At 48.2% G+C, this 18,379-nt stretch overlaps 1 protein-coding gene across 3 annotated transcripts in view; it reads right to left on the bottom strand.

Annotated features, from left to right (window-relative positions):
* Positions 1-748: 748 nt before the first annotated feature.
* Positions 749-18,379, bottom strand: part of ZFAND3 (zinc finger AN1-type containing 3) — a 387,749-nt gene continuing 370,118 nt past the window's right edge. For all 3 annotated transcript variants that reach the window (XM_004379422.2, XM_023734151.1, XM_023734150.1), the window contains one exon: positions 749-3,027. In XM_004379422.2, coding sequence (XP_004379479.1) covers positions 2,873-3,027 — 155 coding nt within the window. In that variant the 3' untranslated portion in view covers positions 749-2,872. The remainder of the gene's footprint in view (positions 3,028-18,379) is intronic.

Genomic DNA, 18,379 nt, shown 5'->3' with positions numbered 1-18,379 from the left:
CCAGGACCAAGCCCCACGTAGAGACCCTGCGTTGTGCCCCTTGGTGCTTGGGCACCAGTGCCCAAGTTAGGACATCTAACCCCTGAGCCAGGGACAACAGCTGCTCCAGGGGAGGCTCCGGACTGCACTGTGTGGCCGAGACCAGCTCCACTCCCCTCACTCTGTGCTCAGCCGCAGCACCACTGCAGTGGGCAGAGGCCTGGCTCTGGCTGGAGTTCTGGCCAGCACTGCTGGGGTGGGGATCTCACTGCCAGTCAACAGGGCCTGAGGCCAGGGCTCTACTTGGTGATGCTCCTTTCATCCAGTGAAAACAATCCCATCAGGGCACCAGCCACGGTGTTGGGATTCTGGTCTTTATTTCTGTTGCCAAACTTAGTGACAAAGTGCTCCCAGTGGCCATGCAGTCGTCGGAGGACCAGGAGCAGGGAAAGGCATGGCCCCAGCAATATATGTCACCTAAGTCACAGCAGACCAAACAGAAGGCCTTGGGCAGAGCCTGTGCGGCAATGCAAGTTCCAAGCCCCGTGGCTGTCAGGGCAGAGCCACCCAATAGAAACCAAGGAGGCAGCTGCGTGGCTCGGACATGGATGGGGCGAGTCACCCCAGCAATGCAGAGGGCTCTCTGCACAGAGCCCCCATCTTTTTGAGCCCTAGCCAAGGAGACAGTTCGCTATTTTCCCGGCTACCCAGGTGGACTGGCACTTGGGATAACTGGTGAAACAGAGAAATCCAAATGTTCATATGATTGGTTTAATTTTTTTTTTTTTTTCAGCAGGAGAAAAAAGAATAAAGTTACAAGATTCTTTTAATATTTTCACAATGTTAAAACTAAAACTGAGCTCTAGGCTACGTGTGTAAGTAAATCTAGAACACAAAAGGGTTAAATAAGATCTTCTCTTTTAAAGATACAAGAATTTAAGCTTTCCTTACATTTAACAAACTTCACAGAACAGATACTGCAGGGGAACAAGCCCTTCCTCCCCCCACCCTCCAGAGCTCTACCGTCATGACGTGAACGCGGGCTGCGAACCTGTGTGCACCGCCACAGCCGCCGGGCCCCAGACAGCCTTCTTCCCGTCAAGGCCTCACAGGGAGCTGGTGAAGCCTGACAAAGGCCAGGGAGGATGCCGGGTGGCCTCTCCGGGGTCAGAGCTTGGTGGGGGCCTAGGCAGGGCCCACCTCACTGAGGATGGCCACGTACTGGCCAGAGGGCCGTGGCTTGACAACAGTGGTAAACGTGGGGCAGACCGGCCCCTCTGCCCGGTCTGGGTCCTGAAGCAAGAATTAAGGCTGGAGATTTTGCAGCGGATTCCACTGTGTTGGGGGCGGAGGGTGGGTGGGAGGGGGTTGGGAAGAGCACGATTTCCTATTTCAGATCAAAACACATTTGTAGTTCCAGGTGTCCAGCTGTTAATTTGCAGACAAGAGTCAAACTGTTGTTTTATAAAAAGGGAAGTTGCTGGGTTAAACTATTCCAGTGGCCTACGGCGTGTGGGCAGATCCGAGGTGCCTTTCAGGAACCTCCTACCCTCACCTACGAGGATAAGATGGGGCTCAGGCTGTGGGACCCCTGATGCACCCACCCACCTCACACAAGGGAAGCAGGCCCCATCTCCCCACTTCCCACCTGGCCTTTGATACTGCAGCTACTGAACTCCCCTCTACCCACATGGAGGGGCGCAGGCTTAGAAATATGCTGCCCACCCCCCAAGCAAATGTCACTCTCGGAGCTGGGCCACGGCATGAACCACTGCTCTCAACAGATACACCCACTGTCCTTGTGAGATACGTCACCTTCCCTTCCTACACTTGCTTTGTGATAGATGGGCACTGGTCGTCCCTGGACTATGGGGCTGCATAGAAAGGAGAACGGACGCCCCTGCTGCATCCTCCTGGCCCCTGGAGGCTGAGGCTCCGTGGGAAAGGGCAGAGGCCGAGGGCAGCAGTGTCCCCAGCTGCTCCCCAGCATATCTACTGACTTCTGTTGGCTATGAAACATCTTGTTAAAAACTCCAATATAGAAATCTAGCTGCAGAGGCCAGTGTGTAGACCCTGGCCACGGCGGCTTTTTGCTGCCATTAGCCTTATTTGATCAACTGCCAGATCCCTGCACCCAGCAAACCAGAGCCAGGGGGGCCAGGGGCCCTGGTCGCCTCTCAGGACCATGGATCCTGTGGTCTCATTCGTGGACTAGTCTTGAGTGGAGCTAATTTCCAAAGTGAGGTTATTGTTTCTCCTCTCATGTGATGAGAGAGCTTTTTCATAGTAAGTCAGGTAAAAAATCGTCATAAGAATCTGCCCCCCCACCCCCATCCCAGCTCTGTGGAAGAGCAAGGCCGCCCCCAGCCCAGCCATGTGGCCGATCTCAGCAGCCACCTGTGGCCAAGGCACACATGGCCATCAGGTCTCCCGGCTACTGGGACTAAGGATGAGTGAAGAGGTGAAAGGCTGAACATTAAACAGAGTTTCTGGCAAAGTCATGTGCGTCCTGGGAACTTTAACACCAGCTTCTACTCCTCTATTAACTCAGAGTCTCCATCTGGAACACTTTCCGCTTAAGGCTTTTTATAAGTTTGACTCCAGCAGTGACAGGTATGTGTTGTTTTAAATCCACTAGCCATGCTCAAAAAAAAAATATTCTTCATGTTTTAATTTTATACAATGGCTAGCAGGCACCTTAGTAACCAGCCAGAAATCAATTTCAACCACCATCAACCCCTAAACTACAGTACCAGGATGGCTGGCTAAAGAAAGGAAACAGACTGGCTGTAGTCGACACGTGCCCAGTACAAGGTGTCTGGCTGACTTTGTCCTAAATAAGGCTAACATTAGTGAACTAAGAACAGCGTCACGTGGCGGCCGCGCCTGGCCTTCAGGAGCACCCCTCCCCGATGCGCTGGCAGGAGCGTCCCACTTTCCGGTCCAGTTTCACCATTTTCATGATGGCTTCCTCTCGGCCGCGGCCCATGTGGTCAAATGTACAGTCGTGCTGCTCGGGGAGGCGATGTAACATACAGAACACGTAACCTGCAGCAGCGGGAGAAGCAGAGGAGACAGACTGTTAGGGGGGCCTCGCCCTCACGCTGGTCCAGAGACTGGAGGTGGGCATCTCGGGAGGACAACAGCCACAGCACGAGCTCCTGCTGCTGAAGAGTTTGTTCTAACAGCCCACCCTTTACAAGAGGGGCCATCACCCCACCTGCCACAGCTCCTCCCTCCCCAGGGAGGCACTCTGACACCCTCAGAGCCATGGGGGGCTTCTCCCTCTGCACTCAATGCTCCTTCCTGGACTCCTGAGGGCTGGGGCTCCTAGATGACTTCCACACAGAGACACACTCCCTCCCCTTGGGAAAGAGTGGGTCTGAGCCCCTTCCCCGCTCCAGCGTCCGTGCAAGTGGGGAGCACAGAGCTGCCAGCTCAGCACTTTCCCTGCTCCGGCCAGCGGTAATATCCACGACAGGACACACCACTTCCAGGAGGCAAGGGAGGGAGGAGAAATGATTATGACTTAAATTACATTCTACCTCCTGGCTACCAGGGCTTAGGGGGATGGTAGAAGTGATCAAACCACAACCCATAGTGAGTGGGGCTCTCAAAGGAGAATGGATTATTTCAAGTCCTGGAAAAGGTACTGCATAAAATGGGGGAAAGAACAGAAATGTTGAGCTCTAGTCGCCACCTCAAAGGAGCCCGATGCCTTTGAGTCCACTGGTCGGTGGGAGGCGAAGTCCCTACACTCAGGACCTCCCATGTGCCCTGACCCCCAGAAGGGGAGGCGGCTGCCAAGGAGACAGACAGGTTCTCTCCTGTTGGAGCTGAGAAGTCCCAGGGAGACACTGGCTGGCAAAGAAGAGAAGGAGGAGACCAGAGAAGCTGGTAAAGGAAGGGTTGAGGAGAGGCCTACAGAGCAGGAAGATGGTACAGATGACATCCTTCTGGGTAGAAGACGAGAGAGGCACTCAGCGTCTGGAGAGGTGCTCAGAGGACAGGAAAACACAGCTGCATCAGGATGTAGCTCATTCCCTGCCCCGCTTCCTGGTCAGGGGTGTATGTGTGTAGGGGCACACACCTGAAGTCCCCTGGATCTGTCTAGCCCTCCCTTTCAGGGAGAGTGGGGAGGAGGAGAACTGGGCTAGGAGACACTGGCAGGGCAGGCTGGCTCCTCACCACCTTCTCATCCTGTCAGTCACATCTGGCCACACCTCCAGGCCCCAGGTCCAAGCTGCTAGGCTAGTCCTAATCCTTTCCTAAACCTCTCCCTGTGCACCTGGAAAACTCTGAACATGTGTCCCCACAGCAGCCCTGCCAGTGCGATGTTCTCATCCATTCCCTATGCAAACGGCGTCTCTCCTCAGAGCTCAGATCCAGGCTGCCAGGGTGAATGGGCAGCCATTCTTGCAAGCTGTGACTTGTCCATACCCACATCCTCAACTTCCTTTTGGGGGACAGTGGTGGAGGTTGGGATTTTAGAAGAATAACAGAAGCAGAAACAAGGACTGAGTGGCTAGGGTGGCCAACAGTTTCAATAGCCTTAACTTTTAAGATTAACTTCAGAGAATATTCCACAGCCTAAGGAGGGCTGTGTGTGTGTATGGACGTGTGAATGCATGTGTGCGCGCGTGTGTAAACAGCCTGACAGCACACCCCTGGCCTGATGTCCAGACCTCAAGCTGTGTGCAAGAGTACATGTACACACACTGGGGGTCCTGAGCGACCAGGTCGAGCCTGGACCATCCATTTTGCAAGAAAATACATTATTAACTGCTTCCCAGGGAGAGCAGGGCAATATGTTTGACTCTAAATTGGGATTGGGTTTAAGGAAAAGAACAGAGATGACATTTTTGTCTCCCGAGAAGCTGAGCTCCCACTTGGTCCAAAAGCAAAATTAAGATTAATGCGCTCATGTGTTATATTTACTGATAAGTACATTACTCGAAGATACTGGATATCAGCTGTCTTTCTCTAAAGGATTCCACAGCTGAAGCATGAATGGCCTCAACACACACCTTCCACCTAACAAGCAAAATCATCCTTTCAGCACAAAGCCCACCTGTTGGTGGGGGCACCAACAGTATGGCATCATGATTTATCTGTAGACAATCTGTCACCCACTCCTAACATACTCTGTATTTTCACAGCCTATAATAAGAGATTGGGGGACCCCTGCTGCCCCTCCCTTCCTTTAAGATATTGAGATGATTCTGGAGAGAAGGTCCCAGGGGCTCTTCTCTCCTGATGAATAGTGCTGGTTGAATAAAAGCAGCAGGAAATGGATTACCACTGGAATTAACACTGCTCCTGGCTCGCAGCTTAACACCTCATTAGTCTAAGGCAGACTGGGGGGTGGGGGAGGCTCCAGTCATGTCCCATACACCCCCGATCCAATTTTGCTTAGCTGGACTTCCGCAGGGTAGGGGGCAGCCAGCTAGTAGACTGGACAGCCCCTAGCACCTTCTGGAAAAGGAAACAGGAAGGAACCACCAGAGCCAACTCACTGATATTCTCTTCACCCATACCCAAGGATTCTCCATCCAGCCCCAAACACCTTGTTTCTCTACCCAAGTTCTGTGCACCTCTGTTCAACACACTTTGACACCTGGCTTTGATTTTTGAAAGATTAAAACTACTAAACAACAGCTAGATTTTAGGAGCAAAACTGGTAACAATTAGAATACATGGCATTCTAGTTCACTGGGGAGAAGTCTGGGGGAAATTCTGGAAGGCTACCTTCCCAAGTTGCTGCACTGATGTTATTAGATGGCATAAATTAAGCTCAATTCCCTCTCCTGTCAGGGTCACTCACCGAGAGGAATTTACACACTGGATCTTGTCCCAGCTGCGGAGTGGGTATTCTACACCGACAGCAGCCAATGGCTACATGCATGTCAGTGTCAGCAGTCCGGAGCGGCTTGTCCTGGAGACTGGGGATGGCGGTGGGATGACTGGTGGGTGGGGCAAATCTTTACCCTCTTTTCTTGGTACCTACAGATCTGTTTCCAAAAACCACTGCAAGTGTCATGAACTTTCAATTACTCTCTGACTGAATTCTGGAGGCCAAGCTAGGTAAAGAGAGGGTTCAGGCTGCCGGGAGGATGACGGTTCTTAATCTCAATGATGAACACCGTTTTAAAACACAAGGGGATTTACAGCCTCTGTTTTGGCTAGGCCAGCCTCGACATTTCCTCCACGCCTGTCATCAGACACCAGTCGGGGGACCTTCCAGAGAGGGCCCAAGGAGCCCAGACGGCATGAAAGCTCAAAGGGCACTAACCTAACACCTACTCGGGTACTCATCACTCAGGATTATCATGCAATCCTATTTTTCCCTACTGCTTTCACAAAGAGTTTTATATAAAAATTGAATTCACTCTTTCACATACACACAATTCCATATCTACACTCTCCTTATGACTCTCCAAGGTTCAGCCATCATTTAATTTTTAAAACAAGTTTAATATACTTTTGCTTACTATAAATATACACTATACAGTGCTTTGGAGGGACATGGATGGATACAGGGTAGGGGAATATGATTAAAAAGGATGCTGATCCCTAAAAGAGAGGAACTTGCCTGAGGCAAAAGTTTTTGAGACTACAGTCTCCCTGCTAAATGAGGTTCAACCTCTGCCCTTTCCCCTGCAAGTCATGTGGAGTCCTTGGAGCCTCGATTACTGGATTTCCATGAAATACTGGCCCTGGAGGAAGCCGAAGGGTTCGTCTAAGGCTGCCTGAGTTGTTTTCAGTAAATCTGCACAAAACATGCTCAAGAACTTGTGTGGGTGTTTCTTTGCTTGCTGGCTCTGAAGAGCAATTTAGGATAAGCCCTTGATTAAAAAGGGAGGGTGAAGCAGCAGCTCTATAAGCACTTTGTTCCATGACCCACCTATCCACGCCTGCTGGACTGGAGCCTCTCCTGCCACCACTTTGCGAGCTGGGCTGGCAGGTCGCCAGAGGGTCTCCAGAAGCGACTCCCTCGGTGTGAGAAGACTTTCTTCACCTGAGGAGGCAGCATCAGGAGGGGGCACATGGAACAGAAAGGGAGGAAGAGGATGCCTGCCCAGATGACCACGGTGGCTGAAGCACCCCAAGGCTGTCCTCCTGGGGCCCTGCCCAAGCCCGTGGCTATGGACAGCAAGGGGTGAGGGGGAGCAGTAGCCTCCTAGACCCTGTCATACCAAAGACACAGAATGTGGCATAAGGCAAAAACTGCAATCCAAGACCTACTAAAACCTCTGTCCCTACAGAATCCCCTGCGAACGAGTAACGTGAAAGAGCATTCACGTCACCCACCCTGAACACAGAGGTGGGGGCTCCTTCTGGGAAGACAGATACTTCAGTGGAGGCCGCTCACAGGCATCACACCAGCACATTGGACTCTGCTCTCCTGATGCAGACACGGGGCCTGTGGCTGCAAAGAGCCATACGCCTCCCTGGACCACACAGACTTGAAGATGCCTAACACCTGCAGGGTCCTGGAAACGTTTCCAGCAAAAAAAACGGAACTCTGACCTGACCTTACAAGCTTTTAAAGCTAACATCTGAAACGCATACAATTCATTCAGATGCTCTCACCCACAACTAAACCTTACCTCTGCTCACACAGGGAAAGATGTGGGTATTCTGAGACAGAAACTACATGACTGAGAGCAATTTGCACAGATGCCATCATTAGCCAAGGATGATGTAACACCAATACCTTGCTCTAAAGCAAGTGCTATCGAAGTTTAACAATATTTCCTATTCCACTAACTTGTTTAATAAAAAAAAATTTAAAAAGGCAACTGCTGTCCAAGAACACCTCAGAGGCCTCCTAACCCTGTGCTCTCAGCAGTGCTGGCAGGCAGCTTGTCTGCCAGTCCTTTCCATCCACAGGCCATGGGAAGTGGCCACTGCACTGGAGGCAGGAAAGGTGGGTGGAGTGGGGAGCAGAAGGGCAGAAGGAAGGAGCCATCCTTGAGTCCTACAGGAGGTGGCGCCCCACCCTTGGCTGAGGCCCTAGGCCCACCAGGCCAACACTTCCCTACATGTCCTGGGAATTGAGCGGGGGGGGGCTAAAACTGTCCTTTACCATGGAATTTCCTGGGAGAAGTAAAGAAAGTGATGCCCAAATTCACATGCAAAGTCTGAGCCCCTGACATTTTTATTCCATCTCTGCAAGGCAGAAAAGTTGCTTACCGGCTTTATCTGGGAGTAAAATGTACCCTCCGTGGAAATCAGCAAAACTAGGCAGCTCTGGACACTTTTGGACTTAATTAATTAAACGTTTGTTTTCTTGCAAGTCCCCCTCTTGGAGGCTCCCCAAAAGTGGCCCTTTCATTAAAGCCACAAGACCTTTGTACAGGCTGGGCCTTAGCTCCAGCTGCTTGGTTGTTTTTACCTCACTTGCAAGAAATGTTTTACACTTTCTTGCTCATTTGAATTTCAAACTGTCAAAGGTTCAAGCAGAACTGACAAGCTTTGGGGACTAAGGTACTGTAAAAAAGATCTGCTGGTATGCAGCCTGAGGTGGTGGTGTGTGTGTGCTGGCTGGCGCACACGTCTGTCCCTGCACGCCTGCTCACGGGCCCAGGCAAATGATCCAGTTCTGAGGTAAACTAGAGGCTGTGCCTACAGATACATATGGGCTCCAGGACACAGAATCTATCCAAGACCTCCCAAAGCTTACTGAGAAACCTTAGGTAACCAATCCTCCAAACCTCAGCTCGTCAATGGGTGTCACCTGATATTTAAAATGTCTATTTAAAAAATAAATGACACGTATGCCTGACCCATGTGTCTGAAACAACCAGGCAAGCTCATTTTAAAAAAGAATCATATTTTTCCAGGAGGGTAAAACTTTTCTTAAAGCTGAGGACAGCTAACTGACCTCATAGCTCATTTGTAAGTGCATGTTGGGAATAGCAGGTGGTTACAGGAAAGCTTGTGGGAAAGCACTAGCCATTTATACTCCCACCAGCGGCAATCCCTGGATTACACAATATCTGCTGACCCAATGCCCAAGGCAGAATTTGTTGCACAGAAATGTATTAAAGGATCTTAATGCATTTTACTTCATCAGGACCATGGTACAGGCAAAGCAGCTGCAGGTGTTTTGGGAATGAAATGCATCTGCTTTACATTCTCCTCCAGCCCTGGCTTTGCATGGCAGAGGGAAAATCATTACGTTCCAAGAAACAGAACGCGATCCCTGGCTCACTGAGTTGTCTGACCCAGGGATCTGCTAGGCTGGGGAGAGAAAGGGTGGATGGGCCCAGGACAGATGCCCACAGCGCCAGGACCAAAATCACAGTGAATCATCAGGCTAGGCTTCTGTCTGTCTGCCTGTTTTTCAAAGGGAAGGAGAATTTGCAGTTTAGAAAAACCTAGTCTACTCCTCAACATTTTAATAAAAACCATGAAATCATATCAAGACAATTCTACAATAGATGCAATCAGCTGTTTTTCCCTAAAGTCAATTAAAATATCAGATATAAGCTAAATGTTAGAACAAATGTGATAGAAGGCAGACACACGAGACTTGTGCAAAGAATGGAGAAGGTAGCTGTGCAGACTCAGCTGTGGTCTAGAGTATTCCCTTGGTATGTGCCATCATACCATTTTAAGACGGCAGTCAGCAGTGAAGGGAAATAGAATTGTGTCACAGTCCAGCTTAATGAAGCTCCTGATGCAGTTTGTACAGATGTCATCTTAAAAGTTTAAAAATTCACCACTGTTGATATCCTTTATAAAAGTTTAAAAATTCACCACTGTTGATATCCTTTATTACCGTCTCTCCAGATAGCCCTGTTTCTTGCAAAAACTCTAATTACCTCTCTCCTCTCTTCTGTGGGGAACATTTGCCCTGTCCCAGTAATGTCTCCTTCTATTGCCCAACTGAAGCAGCCTTCACTTTATCTGACATTCAGAGAACAAGTCTTCACACCCTTCATTCTTGCCTCCACCTGAGAAAAACCTACTTTTCCAACTGAATGTGGGGAGGGGGGTACCCACACCATGAAGGCCGGTGTGCAGTTGGCTGTCCTCTGAGCAAGCCCTCTGACCCCCGTGCACAAGGAGAAGGGGGAGGCTGCAGGCTCACATTATGCTAGGCTGTTTTATCTGGAAATGAACATATATTTAAAAACTAAGAGAAAATGGCTAAAGGCAGGTTTTGTCACAGGAATAATGACTTGTTCTTTCAAACATGATTTCATTTCAGTAGCTGAAAGCAGAAGGCATTAACCACTCGGTACCTTGGGCGGTTTTTAGTGTCCGCAAAACCCTTGGAGGTGTGCACTCCTGGCCCCTCTGGCCCCTCCCCTCAGCCCCTAGCCTCTGTGTGGGTCTAGGGAGCACAGTGTTGTACTGACAGGAAACTTCTGCTTTTTGGGTGACCTTATCTTCCCTTCGGTAGGCTCCTGGTTTGCGGGGTTTTCTCTTTCAGCATTTCCTTGCCCTTTAAAAGATTATATTCTCAAACTGAGCAGTCTCCTAGAAAACCAGTTCCAAAGCTGCAGTGGAGGCGAGGTGAGGGGCTGCACTCATCCTATCCAAGGGTCACCGAGGTCACGGCCTGGGCCAATGGGGCAGCTCTGCCACTAGGCTCCTGGTACCTTGCTCAGCAGGGAGCTGTGGCCTGTTCAGCCATCCCTGAAGGCTTGCTGACAAGAGGCAGTTCTTCCCAGTCACAGAAGGCCCCAGTGGCAGTGCAGTCAGAGGGCAGCAGACTATAAATGCCACGCCTCGCTCTACTTTGCCCATTCTCTCTGCTGGCCTTTTGGTCCACATGCTGGAGTTCTGGGTGAGTACAAAGACCACAGACTGGAGTCAGGAGAGATGGGTGGCTTCGTTCCAGCCCTGCTGCCATGGCAAGTCCTTCAACAGGGAGAACCTCAAGTTCTCTTTCAGGATAATCCAGTGAGAAGTGTGTGCTTTGGAGCCCAAGCACGGGTTCAAATTCCAGCCGCACTGCTTTGACAGCTGTGTGGCCATTTAACCTTCCAGAGCCTCAGCTGTCTCTCCTATAAAATGGAGTTGTTATAGCGTTAAGGAAGAGAATGCACATGAAGCACTTGGCACATGCCCAAGGAAGGCTGGCTGTTCCTGGGATGACTCTTCAAGACGCTGTCATCTCTCTCACCTTACAAAGGAGAACTAACACACTAGGTGTCGAGGCTGGGACCCCCGCTTGCTCAGCTATGCCTGTTCCTTACTCTTCTATCCATATGTCTGTCTTTCTGCTCCACCCTCTTTTACCCTCAGTCTAGACTTGGGCTCTCTTCTCCTTCAGCAGATTCACAAACTCCCTTCTTCTCTGAGAAGTCGCTGCTAACGAAGGAAAATGAACATGGAACTCTCCTTCCTCTGAATATGTGATACACAAGTTTTCTCTCTCCCTCTCTGCAAACCTGTTTGTACAATTATAAATGTATGCTAAGTGACAAGCTCGGTAAAGATTTCTGTTGAAACTATGCAAATTTTAGAGAAATCTGATTTAAATATATGAAAACTGACTACACAGGGCAGGATGGAAAGCACGCAGTGGTTAGGGACATCATGAAAAGGACACAGAAGCTTTCCAAGGACAGCAGAGACAGCCTTCCTGCTCCGATGGGGCTTCTGTGCAGGTATGGCTGAGAATTCTGAAGTCTGTCTCACAAGCAGAGACAGAACACATGCGTTTCCAAGTTTGGTCACGTACCAACTGTGTTTCCAAGTGTCTCGTGTCTGTTTCTTGGCAATAGTTAGGCTGGGAGCTGTAGTGAGAGCATGAGTGAGAGGAAAGAATGGGCTGTGGACACACTGCAAAGAATCTGTTTTCCCCCACACTGTGTCAGCATCAGGTATACCTGCTTTACGTGCTTCTTTTAAGAACAAAAAGTCTCTACATGCTTCTTACTTCCACCACGATAACTCAAAAAGGTCATTCTGAGGAGCTTAGGAGTACAAGCACGCTTTTCTCTATGTTCACAAAATTTCATTTTTAAAGTCACAAGTCCCACAACTTCTGCTGTCCATTGGGTGTGTGTGTGTGTGTTGTGGCTGGCTCCTTGGTTCTCTGTGTTTAAAGGTCATTTAAACACCACATTCCCTGAAGGGAGAGAGATGTATTCAGTGATGGAAGAATGTTTTGGCTGGAGACATGAGTTCAAATTTGAAGCAAGACTATGAACTGTAGTTAAACCCCCCAATGAATGGATAGCCCACTCCAGGATTCTACCAACTTCCTGTCTGCAAGGGCAAGAGGAGCTAACCCTGTATGTTATTTCATTTGGGGGATGGGGATGAGGAGGGGGCTCAGACCTGAGGACTTTACCAAATGTTCACAGTCTAGGAAACACCCCATGAATGAAGCCTAAAAAATGCTAAATCCAACAGCACCTGGCATAGCTGACCACTCCTGTGGGCTCCGTGACACCTACTTTTCTTGTTTCCATCTCTTTGTCCAATAGTTCCTCATCTACTGTCCTTTAAAAATATTAGAATTACTTAGTGCTGGGCCCTCTTTCTTGCCTCACCCTATACTCTCTCTCTCAAGGTTTAAAATTCTAACTATATATGCTAGTAACTCTGAAATACATCTCTCTGGTCCAGATCCCTCTTTGTAGCTCCACACCTACGTATCCAATTATCTACTTGATATCTTGGATACCTCAGACTTAAGATGTCTTAAATCGAACACATGCTGTTTTCCCACACATCTGCTGCTGCTTTAGTGTCCCTCATTCTAAGAGAATGGGACCACCATGCAGCTAGTGGCTCATGACACAAACCTGGAGTTATCACCAACAGTCTCCTCACTCTTCACATTCAATTACCAAGTTCTGTGGATCCAATTTCCAAAAATCAAATCCATTCTCTTCTTTCCATTTCTGCTGCCATCACCTAGTCAAAGCCACCAGTATCTCTCGCTGAGATGGTGACCCTCTAGGTGGTCACCTCAGATCAAATTCATCCTCCTCATAGCTGCCAAAGTGATTAAACATAACCCTATCTGTGACAATCTCATTCTCTTATATAAACCTTTTGATGACTTTCCATTAATTACAATAAAAAACTTCACCAGCCTTGGCACGCTCTCGTCCCCAGCTGCCTCCTTCACTCCCTCATGCCACTCACCTACTTGCACTCTACATTCAGACACGCTGTCCTCCTAACTAAATTCCTACTTATTCTTCAGGCCTCAGCTCTGATGCTACTTCCTTGGGGAGACGCTCCTAGACCCTCTGACTAGGCAAGGGCCCCATTATTTGCTCTCACAGCATCTTGGACTTTTCCTTCACAGCACTTGTCACAATTGTAATTACACGGTCATTTGTGTAATTTTTCACTTAAGTACTCTCCCTGACTAGATTTCATGATGGCAAGGACCATGTTTCTCTAAATTTACCTCGTATCGCCTAAGCCTAGAATAGGGCTTGGTTCAAAGCAGGCAGGCACTGAAAATATTTTGGTAGAGTGAATGAACGAGAGGTTAGTTACAAACCGACACTATTCTCTGAACTTCAGGAAACAAGTAAAAGCCAATCAAGAAGAGCTCTAGTGGCCAAATTCAATATCCTCATCCCAACCTCTCAGCAGCATTTGTCTACTTCTTTCTTGAAACACTTCTTCCTTCTCTTCTTCTGCAGTATCACACTACCAATTTTCTCCCCACCTCACTAGCTGCTTCTCCCTGAATTCTTTACCAATTTCTCCTCTAAAAATCAGCCCAGGATGCAGTCCTCCTACATTTTCCCCTTTTACATTCCCTCTTCAGGTAATCTCATCCGGACCCAAGGCTTTAAGTAGAATCTGGATGATGATGCCTCTTAAATTTACATTTCCATCTGTGAATTCTTCCCCTAAACTCCAAACTCCTACTTGACACCTCCACTTGATTGGCTAATAGGAATCTCAACTGTAACATGTTCAAAACAGAACTCTTGATCCTCCTCACCCCTCGTAAGGTCATCTCCTAATCTTCCCTGCCTCAGTGAATGGCACCATATTCACCCAGCTGCTCAAGCTAAACCCAGGACTCATTCTTGATTCCTCTCTTTCCTTCACTCCTCAAATGGACTTTATTAGTGGTCTTGTTGGATTTACTTCTAAACAGTATCCTGAATCCACTCTGCTTCTATCTCCATACAAAGGTCCTGTGGCAGGAATGTGTCCAGCATGTTGATGGAACAGAAGGAAGCTAGCAAGGCTGGAATGCAATGAGGACAAACCTCAGTCATTTCTTGCTAGAGCTCACAATGAGTCACCCTGCTTCTGTTTTTGCTGCCCTCCAACCATTCCCCATCACAGCAGTTAGGGAGTTTTTTCGGGGGGGCGGGGTGGGGGAGGATGAGTAAATGATCTGAGGAATCCCTGGGTGGTGCAAACAGTCAACATGCCCATCTGCTAACTGAAAAGCTGGAGGTTCTAGTCCACCAAGAGGCACCTCAAAAGAAAGGCCTGGCTATCTACTTCTGAAAAATCAGTCACTGAAAACCCTGTGGAGCACAGTTCTACTCTGAGACACACAGGATCACCATGAGTCAGAATCGACTCGACGGCAATTTTTTTAAAGTACATCTGAGATGTGCTTGTTTTATATTTGTTAATTAATTCCTCTTTGAGTAGGTAATATATGATTATAAATACTCCAACTGTGCAAAAGGATACTCAGCAAAAAGGCAGTCTCCCCTCCCATTCTCAGTTATCCTCCCTAGAGGCAAAGCAACAACCACCACTACCAATTTTTATGTATTCTTGAGAGTCGATGCATACACAAGCATTTATGTTTCTCTCCCAAACGGATATTTTTAAAACTGTAAATCAGATCATCTGACTCCTTTGCTTAAAACCCTCCAATCCCTTCCCACTATGCTTAGAATAATATTCAAACTCCTTGCACTGTGCTCCAGCCACACTGTTCCCTGGAAGTGCCAAGGGTGTCCTACCTCCAGGGCTTCGATGGTTGTTCTATCTGGGACACTTCTCTCCTGGCTCTTGGAACAGCTGGCTCTCTCATCTTCTACGTCTTAGCTCAGCTTTCACCTCCTCATAAAGGCCTTCCCTGACCATCCATCTACCGGAGCCCAGGTGCTGGCCTCCCATCACTGCTTGTGGCTTCCCCTTGCCCTCGTCATCCTCTGCCGGTTTATTTTATCATTGCACTTATCCCTACCAGAAATTACCTTGTTTATCACCTGCTACCTCCTTTACTGCATCTCTCCCCCAAAGGAGGCCAGGGACTTTGTCAGTTTTATTCCCTGCTGTTTCTCTGGAACTCAATAAAGATTAGTAGAACGAATGAATGAGTAATATGTACCAGTGAACATCTGACTCATGAAAAACAGAAGAAAATTACTTCTGGAAATAAAGTAATACTTGAATGCTAGTAACTATTTGTGCCTCTCACCCCTACCCATGGACCAGACCACCAAACATTCTACTTACAATTTCCAGGGGAACAAGGGGCAACGAACACAGTCTAAAAACTGTTACATCTGGCTTTGAATGTATCCAATTTTTTTTACAGTAGTGGGCTTACTCTCCTAATTATGCTTTCTTATTATCATTTTAATATGTGCCCATATTTGTTGAGCTCACTCTGAGATGGGCAACCCAGAAATGTCCAAGATAACATTAGATGCTCTCCCTGAAATTAAACCTTTGCCGTAGCCTATGATCACAAATGAGCTGAGTACAGATAATGAAGAAATGAACATAATCACACAGGTTCCCACTGACATCCGTTTCCTCTTCTACCCTCCACATTCCATGGAAAATTAATCCTGCAGTAACAGTCCAGCTCAAGAGAAGAACAATTTAATTGATGCAAGAATATTAACATCAACCTGGCCCTTTAATTTGTAAATCTAGAACATTTTCCCCTTCCTGGGTAAATCTGTAACACTGCAGTGCACAGCTCAAGAGAGCACTTGTCATCCTATGTATTAATCACAAGGATTCACAAACTCCGTTGTGTGCTGACTCACAATTCTATCTCCCAGGGGCATCAGGCTGACACGGTTCAAGGAGGAGGAGAGTGTGAGCACGTGCTGCTGCACCGCAAGTGGCCCCGTAGCCCAGGGAAGGAGAGGCTCATTTCCTCCATGCACAAATGGGGCAGCTGCCAGAATCAGTCTCCTTGACTGAGGGCCTGTCTTCAATGGCAGGAGCCACTGCCTGCCACCACCCACCTATGGCCTAAGAAGGATCCATCTCCTGGGCATCAAACATAGCTATCCTGATTAATACTTAACAGAGCATTCTGGCCAGAGGAGAGCATGTAGCACCTGCATTGTACCCTCCTGTGAGCTCCGCCGTAGACTGAAGTATTTTCTAGAGGACATGTCAGATGTCGCAGTGACTTTAGTAAATGAAGCGGGCCTGCCTTTGATCATGTAAGACGGGGCAAGCTGAGGAAGACAGGTTACCACAGGTCAGTGTCATCTCTCCCAGCCACACATCTACCCAGACACTGTACAGCTGAGAATGTGCAACAGTTGGTGAGGTCTTGTGGTTGTGTACAAGGAGGTACCCAACACAAAAGGGGCAGTCCCTGTCATCCTCTCCTTCCTTTGCCGAACCCATGCTTACTTGCCAACAACTAGGTCCCAGGCATCGTGATAGGGGAACAGCAATAAACTTGTCTGTACAAGTGGCTCTACCCCTCAACTCCACGGAGGGCAACAGAAATCAGCCTTCAGATCTCAGGACAGCATAAGCAGAGGTACCCTCTCAAGCTCACGAGCTGACAGCCGTGGCCCCTTGATTCAATGCTGGTGGATTCAACACCCCTCAAATCAGTGCTGGTGGACTCCCAGACCCCAGCATCACACTGTCATTTTGGCCTCCTCCCATCTCCTTAAATTTCTAGTTCTTCTCTACTCTGTTCCCATTCCTTCCAGCACCCTTTTCCTCTTTACATTTGTTTTCTCAAGGGTGCCTCAGTAACTATGTTGCCTTAACTCCTAATCTGACAGTGAAAGGTATGTCTGTGACTGCACCTCAAGGGCAGGCTGAGTTTGGTGAAGAGAGTGAGGATCCACACCAAGCAGCTTTTATGTGCACACTTCTCATCTGTCTGCCAAGCCCACAGGAGATGCATCCATTTCCTCCTGAGCTCTGTCTAACCCTGAATAGGGATGGGAATGGGTACAAACAAGGAGATGTGGAAAGGTGGGTAATTTCCGAGAGAAGCCTGCTGGTTGAATTATTTTAGGCACTTCTCCAGTGAATTATAGGGCTGACTTTTCAGTTTTTTGCCTCTGAACTTTGCTCCAGTATTTCATGGTCAGTCTTGAGTACCCAGATCTAAAGTGTGAGAGCTTTTTCCACTGACAAGGAGAGCGCCACCGCTTAGCACTTGTCCCCAGCACCCCCGGGGCTCGCTCTTTTTGAGTCTCTGGGGATGTTCTGCCTGTCATGTCCTTCATGGGTCCTGTCCCAGGAACTTAGCTCCCTGGCAGTATGGTTCTGAGTTTCTGGTTCCATGGAAAACAATCCTGGGGTAACGATTCAGCTCAACAGAAGAATAATTTAATTCCAAGAGTATTAACATTAAACCTGGCCCTTTAATTTGTAAATCTGGAACTTTTTCCCCTTCCTGGATAAAAAGACTGGGCAGTTGTAGCGCTCCCTGGCACTAGGCAACCTGTGGGAGCTAAGAACCCATTGAGTGTTCTGCCCAAGGTCAGTAGCATCCTTCTCTGTATCTGCCTTCCCAAGATGGCAGTGCCCCCAAATGCAAAGTCTCTTTTTGTAACACTGGCTACAGTATCAACCAACACTGAAGGCAGAGGTTGTGTTGCTGCTTGTCAGTCTTATTCAGGTTCATTGCTGGCAACAAGATAGCAAAGCTTAAAGTGGAAAGACTGTTCTTGGAGTCTGCATCTCCAGGGTCCAGCAGTTGAGAAGTAAGGGCTGTCATGTGATCTTATTAGAACCTTGGTCTGCTTACGTAAAAGCACTTTCCAGAAGCAGAAACAAACTTCATTGATATTGATCTCTTCAGAGGAAAAGTGCTACAGAAATCTTATCTAATAAATAAAGGATTCAGGCTCCAATGTTGGGCTGTCAGTCCAGCAGGGGAAAGAAGCTATCAGGCTCCAGAAGTCAAAAGTATTTGTTGGTCATCTGTGCACTGTTAACAGAGCTCTATACTAGGGGTTAGTGGAGGAGAAGGAAAAAAAGAAGTCACCAGTTTCTGCCTTTAAAGATAGCTGGAGAACACAGAGGAAAACAGCTGAAGGACACAAGAAGCAAAGCAAGAAATCAACTGCAAATAAAATCAATACAATCTAGCTACATGTAATAAATCGGGGCACCAATGAGAGGTCAACTGCATAAGGTATCCTGGGAGGAGGTAAGTTTTCAAGGAAAATGAGGACATGAATTAGCTCTCAGAAGGAAATGGAATATA

The sequence above is a fragment of the Trichechus manatus genome, unplaced genomic scaffold (assembly GCF_000243295.1).
Source record: "Trichechus manatus latirostris isolate Lorelei unplaced genomic scaffold, TriManLat1.0 scaffold00065, whole genome shotgun sequence".
Classification (NCBI taxonomy): domain Eukaryota; kingdom Metazoa; phylum Chordata; class Mammalia; order Sirenia; family Trichechidae; genus Trichechus; species Trichechus manatus.
This window is presented reverse-complemented; position numbering and strand designations above follow the sequence as displayed.